The sequence below is a fragment of the Cherax quadricarinatus genome, chromosome 79 (assembly GCF_038502225.1).
Source record: "Cherax quadricarinatus isolate ZL_2023a chromosome 79, ASM3850222v1, whole genome shotgun sequence".
NCBI classification, from domain to species: Eukaryota; Metazoa; Arthropoda; class Malacostraca; order Decapoda; family Parastacidae; genus Cherax; species Cherax quadricarinatus.
Window position 1 is genome coordinate 2,635,915 of NC_091370.1, and position 13,563 is coordinate 2,649,477.

Here is a 13,563-nt window from a genome sequence, read left to right on the forward strand (position 1 = left end):
TAAAGTATGAAAAACAACTCTTCAGTAATTGTAAGTCATATAAACTGTAGATGAAGGTGACTTGTTGGATGGAAGGTTTATTTTGGTTTTTAATAAAATGATTCATTATAAAGGGTGCAGGAGGTGACTCCTCTTGTTTATCAACTTAACTGAGGCTTCACAAACATAATTTAACATATACTATTGACACAAACAGCAGTGATAGATTTTATTGTTTGTGGTAACAGGTGAGAGTATTCCAGCATTTACTTGATAAATCAGTTATTAGTTATGTATCACTCGGAGTATTAATAAAACTGGAGGCTACTGAAGGTGCAATATTCTAATTGATTTTGTAACTTCTCCATGAGAGCCGCTGCAGAATATGTTAACTAAATGGGCAGCTTTTGCATCAACCGAGGCCCAGTTGACTTACCATGGGTCTTCTGCCTCAGTTGGGCAGATATACCCGCTACTTTGTCAAGCCACTCAAATATCTGCTGTAATGACTTAAACCACTCAAGTATCTGCTGTAATAACTTAAACCACTCATCAAGTATCTGCTGTAATGACTTAAACCACTCATCAAGTATCTGCTGTAATTTAAACCACTCATCAAGTATCTGCTGTAATAACTTAAACCACTCATCAAGTATCTGCTGTAATTTAAACCACTCATCAAGTATCTGCTGTAATAACTTAAACCACTCATCAAGTATCTGCTGTAATTTAAACCACTCATCAAGTATCTGCTGTAATTTAAACCACTCATCAAGTATTTGCTGTAATAACTTAAACCACTCATCAAGTATCTGCTGTAATTTAAACCACTCATCAAGTATCTGCTGTAATAACTTAAACCACTCATCAAGTATCTGCTGTAATAACTTAAACCACTCATCAAGTATCTGCTGTAATAACTTAAACCATTCATCAAGTATCTGCTGTAATGACTTAAACCACTCAAGTATCTGCTGTAATAACTTAAACCACTCATCAAGTATCTGCTGTAATAAACCACATCTGTCGACTACATGACAAGCGGTAGTCAACCTTATAAATGGGAAAGGTCAAGACACTTTTTTACAGAAGACGATGAGCTTCCTCCAGCCTGAACATTTCAGAATGTGATGGGAGCGTCCCAATATAGTTTGATCATGTCTGAGGCCTTCTCTGCTATCATGATAGTTGGTGCGTTGATGTTGCCTGTGGTGACCACTGGCATGATGGACGCGTCTATAACACGCAGGCCAGCCACGTGACGCACCCTGAGAGTAAAAGAAATATCATGGGATTGGAGGATGTTCTCACGTCGGGTGAAGCATAAGAACATAAGAAAGAAGGAACACTGCAACAGGCCTACTGACCCATGCGAAGCAGGTCCATGTCCCCCCCCGGATTAGACCAGTGACCCACCCCCCGGATTATCCCAATGACTTACCCAGTCTAGTCATCCCCACTCAAGGATGGAGCACTGTACCAGACCCAGCAGCACAAGCTAGTCAGGTGACTGTGGGGGAGGTATGTGACTGTGGGGGGAGGTATGTGACTGTGGGGGGGAGGTATGTGACTGTGGGGGAGGTATGTGACTGTGGGGGAGGTATGTGACTGGGGGAGGTATGTGACTGGGGGGAGGTATGTGACTGGGGGTGGTATATGACTATGGGGGAGGTATGTGACTGTGGGGGGAGGTATGTGACTGTGGGGAGAGGTAAGTGACTGTGGAGGGAGGTATATGACTGTAGGGGGAGGTATGTGATTGTGGGGGGAGGTATGTGACTGTGGGGGGAGGTATGTGACTGGAGGGAGGTATGTGACTGTAGACGGGAGGTATGTGATTGTGGGGGGAGGTATGTGACTGGGGGGAGGTACGTGACTGTGGAGGGAGGTATGTGATTGTGGGGGGAGGTATGTGACTGTGGGGGGAGGTATGTGACTGTGGGGGGAGGTATGTGACTGTGGAGGGAGGTATGTGACTGTGGGGGGAGGTATGTGACTGTGGGGGTAGGTATGTGACTGTAGGGGGACGTATGTGATTGATTGTGGGGGGGAGGTATGTGACTGTGGAGGGAGGTATGTGACTGTAAGGGGGAGGTATGTGATTGTGGAGGGAGGTATGTGATTGTGGAGGGAGGTATGTGATTGTGGGGGGAGGTATGTGACTGTAGGGGGGAGGTATGTGATTGTGGAGGGAGGTATGTGATGGTGGGGGAGGTATGTGATTGTGGGGGAGGTATGTGATTGTGGGGTGGAGGTATGTGATTGTGGGGGGAGGTATGTGACTGGGGGGAGGTATGTGATTGTGGGGGAGGTATGTGATTGTGGGGGGAGGTATGTGACTGTAGGGGGGAGGTATGTGATTGTGGAGGGAGGTATGTGATGGTGGGGGAGGTATGTGATTGTGGGGGGAGGTATGTGATTGTGGGGTGGAGGTATGTGATTGTGGGGGGAGGTATGTGACTGGGGGGTGGTATGTGTTTGTGGGGGAGGTATGTGATTGTGGGGGAGGTATGTGATTGTGGGGAGGTATGTGACTGTGGGGGGAGGTATGTGATTGTGGAGGGAGGTATGTGACTGTGGGGGAGGTATGTGACTGGGGGGAGGTATGTGATTGTGGGGGAGGTATGTGACTGTGGGGGGAGGTATGTGACTGTGGGGGGAGGTATGTGACTGTGGGGGAGGTATGTGAGTGTGGGGGGAGGTATGTGATTGTGGGGGGAGGTATGTGATTGTGGGGGGAGGTATGTGACTGGGGGGAGGTATGTGACTGTGGGGGAGGTATGTGATTGTTGGGGGAGGTATGTGACTGTGGGGGAAGTATGTGACTGGGGGGAGGTATGTGACTGGGGGGAGGTATGTGACTGTGGGGGAGGTATGTGACTGAGGGAGGTATGTGACTGGGGGGAGGTATGTGACTGGGGGAGGTATGTGACTGGGGGAGGTATATGACTGTGGGGGAGGTATGTGACTGTGGGGGGAGGTATGTGACTGTGGGGAGAGGTAAGTGACTGTGGAGGGAGGTATGTGACTGTAGGGGGAGGTATGTGACTGTGGGGGAAGGTATGTGACTGTGGAGGGAGGTATGTGACTGTAGGGGGGAGGTATGTGATTGTGGGGGGAGGTATGTGACTGTGGGGGGAGGTATGTGATTGTGGGGGGAGGTATGTGACTGTGGGGGGAGGTATGTGACTGTGGGGGGAGGTATGACTGTGGAGGGAGGTATGTGACTGTGGAGGGAGGTATGTGACTGTGGGGGGAGGTATGTGACTAGGGGGAGGTATGTGATTGTGGAGGGAGGTATGTGATTGTGGGGGGAGGTATGTGACTGTGGAGGGAGGTATGTGATTGTGGAGGGAGGTATGTGATTGTGGAGGGACTTATGTGATTGTGGAGGGAGGTATGTGACTGTAGGGGGGAGGTATGTGATTGTGGAGGGAGGTATGTGATTGTGGGGGGAGGTATGTGGCTGTGGGGGGAGGTATGTGACTGTGGGGGGAGGTATGTGACTGGGGGGAGGTATGTGACTGTGGGGGGAGGTATGTGACTGTGGGGAGAGGTAAGTGATTGTGGAGGGAGGTATGTGATTGTGGGGGGAGGTATGTGGCTGTGGGGGGAGGTATGTGACTGTGGGGGAGGTATGTGACTGTGGGGGGAGGTATGTGACTGGGGGGAGGTATGTGACTGTGGGGGGAGGTATGTGACTGTGGGGGGAGGTATGTGACTGTGGGGGGAGGTATGTGACTGTGGGGGGAGGTATGTGACTGTGGGGGAGGTATGTGACTGTGGGGGGAGGTATGTGACTGGGGGGAGGTATGTGACTGTGGGGGGAGGTATGTGACTGTGGGGGGAGGTATGTGACTGTGGGGGGAGGTATGTGATTGTGGGGGAGGTATGTTATTGTGGGAGGAGGTATGTGACTGGGGGGAGGTATGTGACTGTGGGGGGAGGTATGTGATTGTGGGGGGAGGTATGGGCCTGTGGGGGGAGGTATGTGACTGTGGGGGGAGGTATGTGACTGTGGGGAGGTATGTGACTGTGGGGGGAGGTATGTGACTGTGGAGGGTGGTATGTGACTGTGGGGGGGGAGGTATGTGACTGTGGGGGGAGGTATTTGACTGTGGGGGGAGGTATGTGACTGTGGGGGAGGTATGTGACTGTGGGGGGAGGTATGTGACTGTAGGGGGAGGTATGTGACTGTGGGGGGAGGTATGTGATTGGGGGAGGTATGTGACTGTGGGGGGAGGTATGTGACTGTGGGGGGAGGTATGTGACAGTGGGGGGAGGTATGTGACTGTGGGGGGAGGTATGTGACTGTGGGGGAGGTATGTGACTGGGGGGAGGTATGTGACTGTGGGGGGAGGTATGTGACTGTGGGGGGAGGTATGTGACTGTGGGGGGAGGTATGTGACTGTGGGGGAGGTATGTGACTGTGGGGGGAGGTATGTGACTGTGGGGGGAGGTATGTGACTGGGGGGAGGTATGTGACTGGGGAGGAGGTATGTGACTGTGGGGGGAGGTATGTGACTGTGGGGGGAGGTATGTGACTGTGGGGGGAGGTATGTGACTGTGGGGGGAGGTATGTGACTGGGGGGAGGTATGTGACTGTGGGGGGAGATATGTGACTGGGGGGAGGTATGTGACTGTGGGGGGGAGGTATGTGACTGTGGGGGGAGGTATGTGACTGTGGGGGGAGGTATGTGACTGTGGGGGAGGTATGTGACTGTGGGGGGAGGTATGTGACTGTAGGGGGAGGTATATGACTGTGGGGGGAAGGTATGTGACTGGGGGTAGGTATGTGACTGTGGGGGGAGGTATGTGACTGTGGGGGGAGGTATGTGACTGTGGGGGGGAGGTATGTGACTGTGGGGGGAGGTATGTGATTGTGGGGGGAGGTATGTGACTGTGGGGGGAGGTATTTGACTGTGGGGGAGGTATGTGACTGTGGGGGAGGTATGTGACTGTGGGGGGAGGTATGTGACTGTGAGGGGAGGTATGTGACTGTGGGGGGAGGTATGTGACTGTGGGGGGAGGTATGTGACTGTGGGGGGAGGTATGTGACTGTGGGGGGAGGTATGTGACTGTGGGGGGTGGTATGTGAGTGTGGGGGGAGGTATGTGACTGTGGGGGGAGGTATGTGACTGTGGGGGAGGTATGTGACTGTGGGGGGAGGTATGTGACTGTGGGGGAGGTATGTGACTGTGGGGGGAGGTATGTGACTGTGGGGGGAGGTATGTGACTGTGGGGGGAGGTATGTGACTGGGGGGAGGTATGTGACTGTGGGGGGAGGTATGTGACTGTGGGGGGAGGTATGTGACTCTGGGGGGAGGTGACTGTGGGGGGAGGTATGTGACTGTGGGGGGGAGGTATGTGACTGTGGAGGGGAGGTATGTGACTGTGGGGGGAGGTATGTTACTGTGGGGGGAGGTATGTGACTGTGGGGGGTGGTATGTGACTGTGGGGGGAGGTATGTGACTGTGGGGGGAGGTATGTGACTGTGAAGGAGGTATGTGACTGTGGGGGGAGGTATGTGACTGTGGAGGGAGGTATGTGACTGTGGGGGGAGGTATGTGACTGTGGGGGGAGGTATGTGGCTGTGGGGGGAGGTATGTGACTGTGGGGAGGTATGTGACTGTGGGGGGAGGTATGTGACTGTGGGGGGAGGTATGTGACTGTGGGGGGAGGTATGTGACTGTGGGGGGAGGGATGTGACTGTGGGTGGAGGTATGTGACTGTGGAGGGTGGTATGTGACTGTGGGGGGAGGTATGTGACTGTGGGGGAGGTATGTGACTGTGGAGGGAGGTATGTGACTGTGGGGGGAGGTATGTGACTGTGGGGGGAGGTATGTGACTGTGGGTGGAGGTCTGTGACTGTGGAGGGAGGTATGGGACTGTGGGGGGAGGTATGTGACTGTGGAGGGAGGTATGTGACTGTGGGGGGAGGTATGTGACTGTGGGGGGAGGTATGTGACTGTGGAGGGAGGTATGTGACTGTGGGGGGAGGTATGTGGCTGTGGGGGGAGGTATGTGACTGTGGGTGGAGGTATGTGACTGTGGAGGGAGGTATGTGACTGTGGGGGGAGGTATGTGACTGTGGGGGGAGGTATGTGACTGTGGAGGGAGGTATGTGACTGTGGGGGGAGGTATGTGACTGTGGGGGGAGGTATGTGACTGTGGGGGGATGCGAGAAAATAATAACAAATGAAAAATTGAATTTCTAAAATGTTGGTTCAGACCAAGACAACATTACTGATATACGTTACAAACATTGTTGAAAACTTTAATAAGACGAAATATTCTGACATTTGTGGAAGTTATTAAGAACGTTCGTCAAGTGCAAATGTTGAATATAAAATAAAATAAAGGAACAAAGAAGCATGAGACGGGTGGGGTTAGAACCCGCGGTTACAGTCTCAAAACTCCAGACCGACACAGCATCATCCAGACCGATGCAACGTCATCCAGACCGACACAACATCATCCAGACCGACGCAACATCATCCAGACCGATGCAACATCATCCAGACCGACGCAACATCATCCAGACCGATGCAACATCACCCAGACCGACACATCATCCAGACCGACACAGCATCATCCAGACTGACACATCATCATCCAGACCGACACAACATCATCCAGACTCATCAACATCATCCAGACATCATCCTGACCAGGGGTCAGTCCTAGGACCAGTGCTGTTTCTGGTATTTGTGAACATGACGGAAGGAATAGACTCTGAGGTGTCCTTGTTTGCAGATGACGTGAAGTTGATGAGAAGAATTCACTCGATCGAAGACCAGGCAGAACTACAAAGGGATCTGGACAGGCTGCTGACCTGGTCCAGCAATTGGCTCCTGGAGTTCAATCCTACCAAGTGCAAAGTCATGAAGATTGGGGAAGGGCAAAGAAGGCCGCAGACGGAGTACAGTCTAGGGGGTCAGAGACTACAAACCTCACTCAAGGAAAAAGATCTTGGGGTGAGTATAACACCAGGCACATCTCCTGAAGCGCACATCAACCAAATAACTGCTGCAGCATATGGGCGCCTAGCAAACCTCAGAACAGCATTCCGACATCTTAATAAGGAATCATTCAGGACCCTGTACACCGTGTATGTTAGGCCCATATTGGAGTATGCGGCACCAGTTTGGAACCCACACCTAGCCAAGCACGTGAAGAAACTAGAGAAAGTGCAAAGGTTTGCAACAAGACTAGTCCCAGAGCTAAGAGGTATGTCCTACGAGGAGAGGTTAAGGGAAATCAACCTGACGACACTGGAGGACAGGAGAGATAGGGGGGACATGATAACGACATACAAAATACTGAGAGGAATTGACAAGGTGGACAAAGACAGGATGTTCCAGAGATTGGACACAGTAACAAGGGGACACAGTTGGAAGCTGAAGACACAGATTAATCACAGGGATGTTAGGAAGTATTTCTTCAGCCACAGAGTAGTCAGTAAGTGGAATAGTTTGGGAAGCGATGTAGTGGAGGCAGGATCCATACATAGCTTTAAGCAGAGGTATGATAAAGCTCACGGCTCAGGGAGAGTGACCTAGTAGCGATCAGTGAAGAGGCGGGGCCAGGAGCTCGGACTCGACCCCCGCAACCTCAACTAGGTGAGTACCGACACAACATCATCCAGACCGACGCAACATCATCCAGACCGATGCAACATCATCCAGACCGACACAACATCATCCAGACCGACGCAACATCATCCAGACCGATGCAACATCACCCAGACCGACACATCATCCAGACCGACACAGCATCATCCAGACTGACACAACTTCATCCAGACCGACACATCATCCAGACCGACACAGCATCATCCAGACTGGCACAACATCATCCAAACTGACACAACATCATCCAGACCGACAAAGTATCATCCAGACCGACACATCACCAAGACCGACACAGCATCAACCAGACCGGCACAGCATCGTCCAGACCAACACATCATCCACACCGACACAGCATCATCCACACCGACATAACATCATCCAGACCGACACCGCATCATCCAGGCGACACAACATCATCCAGACCGATATATCATCGAGAACAACACATCATCCAGACCGACACATCATCATCCAGACCGACACAGCATCATCCACACCGACACATCATCCACACCGACATAACATCATTCAGACTGACACCATATCATCCAGGCGGACACATCATCATCCACACCGATACTATATCATCCAGAACAGCACATCATCCATACCGATACATCATCATCCAGACCGACACAACATCATCCAGACCGACACAACATCATCCAGACTGACACATCATCATCCAGACCGACACATCATCATCCACACCGACACAACATCATCCAGACCGACACAACATCATCCAGACTGACACATCATCATCCAGACCGACACAACATCATCCAGACCGACACAACATCATCCAGAATGACACATCATCATCCAGACTGATACATCATCCAGACCGACACAACATCATCCAGACTGACACAACATCATCCAGACCGACACAACATCATCCAGACTGACACAACATCATCCAGACCGAAACTACATCATCCAGACCGAAACTACATCATCCAGAACGACACATTATCATCCAGACTGATACAACATCATCCAGACCGACACAACATCATCCAGACCGACACATCATCATCCAGACCGGCACAACATCATCCCTACTGACACAACATCATCCAGACCGACACAACATCATCCCTACTGACACAACATCATCCAGACCGACACAACATCATCCAGACCGACACAACATCATCCAGACCGACACAACATCATCCAGACCGACACAACATCATCCAGACCGACACAATATCATCCAGACCGACACAACATCATCCAGACCGACACATCATCCAGACCGACACATCATCGTCTAGACCGACACATCATCTAGACCGACACAACATCATTCAGACCGACACATCATCATCCAGACCGATACAACATCCAGACCGACACATCATCCAGACCGACACAACATCATCCAAACCGACACAACATCATCCAGACCGACACAACATTATCCAGACCGACACAACATCATCCCTACTGACACAACATCATCCAGACCGACACAACATCATCCAGACCGACACAACATCATCCCTACTGACACAACATCATCCAGACCGACACAACACCATCCAGACCGACACAACATCATCCAGGCCGACACAACATCATCCAGTCCGACACAACATCATCCCTACTGACACAACATCATCCAGACCGACACATCATCATCCAGACCGACACAACACCATCCAGACCTACACAACATCATCAAGACCGACACAACATCATCCCTACTGACACATCATCATCCAGACCGACACATCATCATCCAGACCGACACAACATCATCCAGACCGACACAACATCATCCAGACCGACACAACATCATCCAGACCGACACAACATCATCCAGACCGACACAACATCATCCAGACCGACACAACATCATCCAGACCGACACATCATCATCCAGACCGACACAACACCATCCAGACCGACACAACATCATCCAGACCGACACAACATCATCCAGACCGACACAACATCATCCAGACCGACACAACATCATCCAGACCGACACAACATCATCCAGACCGACACAACATCATCCAGACCGACACATCATCATCCAGACCGACACAACACCATCCAGACCGACACAACATCATCCAGACCGACACAACATCATCCAGACCGACACAACATCATCCAGACCGACACGACACCATCCAGACCGACACAACATCATCCAGACCGACACAACATCATCCAGACCGACACAACACCATCCAGACCGACACAACACCATCCAGACCGACACAACATCATCCAGACCGACACAACATCATCCAGACCGACACAACATCATCCAGACCGACACAACATCATCCAGACCGACACAACATCTCCAACGACACTTAGATTATACTTTAAAACTAACATAGTAAATTCACAATAATAATTACAATAAGAAGATATAATTGTTTAAGTTTAACGAAGTGGTACTAATTACTAGAATTATATTACAAATGTGTGATGAATGGTTTGAAAAACCGACAAGTTGAAGATTGAGACACTTATGCAGCATATGGGAATCTTTATTCAGGAAACGTTTCGCCACACAGTGGCTTCATCAGTCCAATACAAAGAGGAAGGCGTAAGGAGAGGAGGAGAATGAGGTAATCAGTCCCTCAACCTGGAGTCGATGTGTTCAGTCCATCAATCTTGTAGAATGTACCATGGACACATCGACTCCAGGCTGAGGGACTGATTACCTCATTCTCCTCCTCTCCTTACGCCTTCCTCTTTGTATTGGACTGATGAAGCCACTGTGTGGCGAAACGTTTCCTGAATAAAGATTCCCATATGCTGCATAAGTATAATACAAATATAATAAGACAGTATAAGCTTATAATATAGGAAGCTGGAAGAAGAATAACGGAAAAAACTGAATGAAAACAGCAGGATTGAGGTTTTGTTCGTCAAAGTATATTATTGTCCAGATAAGATAAGATTTCGTTCGGATTTTTAACCCCGGAGGGTTAGCCACCCAGGATAACCCAAGAAAGTCAGTGCGTCATCGAGTACTGTCTAACTTATTTCCATTGGGGTCCTTAATCTTGTCCCCCAGGATGCGACCCACACCAGTCGACTAACACCCAGGTACCTATTTGCTGCTAGGTGAACAGGACAACAGGTGTAAGGAAACGTGTCGAAATGTTTCCACCCGCCGGGAATCGAACCCGGGCCCTCCGTGTGTGAAGCGGGAGCTTTAGCCACCAGGCCAACGGGCTACATTAAGGTAATGAGATAATTTCTTCAAACAGCTTTAATTATAGTAGTTAGACGACCTACAGAATCATCAGGTCGGGAGTTAGACAATTTAGGGCTTTATATGCTCTTATAGGTTATACATAAGTTGAGTCGGGCACTAGGGATACCAAAGATATTTTTGAATCTTTTGTTATGCCTATGAGTTAAACCATACCACGGGCGGGGATAGAACCCGCGGGTTCTAACCCCGCCCGTGGTATGGTTTGTTTGCAATCGTGTCATTACGATTTCGTGAGTCATGCCTATGAGTTGTGTTGCAGCCATCAAGGAAGACTGGTTGTGGGAGGAGGTATGTGCAGATATGGCTGTGTTTGGAAGGTATGTGTGAGTGTTGTTAAGTGTGGGAGCATTTGTAGGTGTAGCTTGTGTGGGAGGTATGTGTAAGTGTGGTTTGTGTGGGCGGTATGTGTAGGTGTGGTTTGTGTGGGAGGTATGTGTAGGTGTAGCTTGTGTGGGAGGTATGTGTAGGTGTAGCTTGTGTGGGAGGTATGTGTAAGTGTGCGAAGTATGTGTATGTGTGGGAGGTATGTATAGGTGTGGCTTGTGTGGGAGGTATGTGTAAGTGTGGGAGGTATGTATAGGTGTGGCTTGTGTGGGAGGTATGTGTAAGTGTGGTTTGTGTGGGAGGTATGTGTAGGTGTGCCTTGTGTGGGAGGTATGTGTATGTGTGTGAGGTATGTGTAGGTGTGGGAGGTATGTGTAAGTGTGGGAGGTATGTGTAAGTGTAAGTGTGGGAGGTATGTGTAAGTGTGTGAAGTATGTGTAAGTGTGGGAGGCATGTATAGGTGTGGCTTGTGTGGGAGGTATATGTAAGTGTGGGGAGGTATGTGTAAGTGTGGGAGGTATGTGTAGGTGCGGCTTCTGTGGGTGGTATGTATAAGTGTTGGAGGTATGTGTAAGTGTGTAGATTGTGTGGGAGGTAGTTGTAGGTGTGGCTTGTGTGGGAGGTATGTGTAAGACTTACTGTGTGGGGAAGATATGTGTAAGTTAGGTTGTGTAATTGCCTCTCTATTTGTAATGGAGCAGAGAGAGGACTTACACTTTGCTCGTAGTGTCCAATCTTTAGTATATATTTAATTATGTAGGAATAATTTTCCCACACAGAAATGTTAAAAGCAAGTGGGGATATACTTTTTGAGTTGTTAGTGTTTTTATTTAACAAATGTATGGAAGAGGGTAAGGTACCTAGCGATTGGCAGAGCATGCATAGTTCCTTTGTATAAAGGCAAAGATGACAAAAGAGAGTGTAAAAATTACAGGGGAATAAGTCTGTTGAGTATACCTGGTAAAGTGTATGGTAGAGTTATTATTGAAAGAATTAAGAGTAAGACGGAGAGCAGGATAGCAGATGAACAAGGAGGCTTTAGGAAACGCAGGGGGTGTGTGAACCAAGTGTTTACAGTGAAACATATAGGTGAACAGTATTTCGATAAGGGTAAAGAGGTTTTAGTGGCATTTAAGTATTTGGAAAAGGCATATAATAGGGTGGATAGGGAAGGAGGCAAAGTAACAGATGTTGCAGATGTATGGAATAGGAGGTAGGTTATTGAAAGCAGTGAAGAGTTTTTATGAGGATAGTGAGGCTGACGTTAGGTTATGTAGGAGAGTGGAAGATTATTTCCCAGTAAAAGTAGGTTTTAGACAAGGATGTGTGATGTCACCATGGTTGTTCAATATATTTATAGACGGAGTTGTAAGAGAAGTGAATGCTCAGGGGTTGGCAAGAGGTGTGAGGTTAAAAGATAAAGAATCTAACACAAAGTGGGAGTTGACACAATTGCTCTTTGCTGATGACACTGTTTTTGGGAGATTCTGAAGAGAAGTTGCAGAAGTTGGTGGATGAGTTTGGTAGGGTATGTAAAAGAGGGAAATTAAAAGTGAATATAGGAAAGAGTAAGGTGATGAGGATGAAAAAAAAAATTAGGTAACGAAAGATAGGATATCAGATTGAAGGAAGAAGGTATGGAGGAGGTGAATGTATTCAGATATTTGGGAATGGACGTGTCAGCAGATGGGTGTATGAAAGATGAGGTGAATCCTAGAAATAATGAGGGGAAAAAAGGTGAGTGGTGCACTGAAGAGTGTGGAGACAAAGAACTTTATCCATGGAAGCAAAAAGGGGAATATATGAGAGTATAATTATACCAATGCTCTTATATGGATGTGAAGCATGGGTGGTGAATGTTGCAACAAGGAGAAGGCTGGAGGCAGTGGAGATGTCATGTCTGAGGGCAATGTGTGGTGTGAATATAATGCAGAGAATCCAGAGTTTGGATAAATATGATTATGTACATAGTGACAGTGGTGTTGCTAGGCGGCATCTTTGGTGTCATCCCCATGAAATCCTAGGGTAGGGGGGTGGGGGGGAGTAAACTCCCGTAACGTCGCTACTAAATGACCAATGACTAATGTTTAGCAATGAGAAAGTTAAAGGGCCATGACTGACGATTGCAAACAAACCATACCACGGGCAGGATAGAACCCGAGATGAGAGAGTCTCAAAACACCAGACCATCGCGTTAGCCACTGGACCAGCTAGCCGCAATAAGATTCGTACAACTAGGTATATTTCTACGCCATAGGAAGGTTAGCATAGGCACCACTGTGACCACAAATGCAAGTTTTTACAGACGAATCTCCAGCTACCGTGGCCATGACGAACTCCAGCTCAAGTCCCCTCAAAGCCGTCAACATG

General features: G+C 49.1%; 1 protein-coding gene across 1 annotated transcript in view; it reads right to left on the reverse strand.

Moving 5' to 3' along the window:
* Positions 1–13,563, reverse strand: part of LOC128700818 (glucose dehydrogenase [FAD, quinone]-like) — a 212,991-nt gene that overhangs the window by 925 nt on the left and 198,503 nt on the right. Inside the window, exon 13 of the mRNA XM_070101832.1 lies at positions 1–1,247. This exon is cut by the window's left edge and continues 925 nt beyond it. Coding sequence (XP_069957933.1) covers positions 1,100–1,247 — 148 coding nt within the window. The 3' untranslated portion in view covers positions 1–1,099. The remainder of the gene's footprint in view (positions 1,248–13,563) is intronic.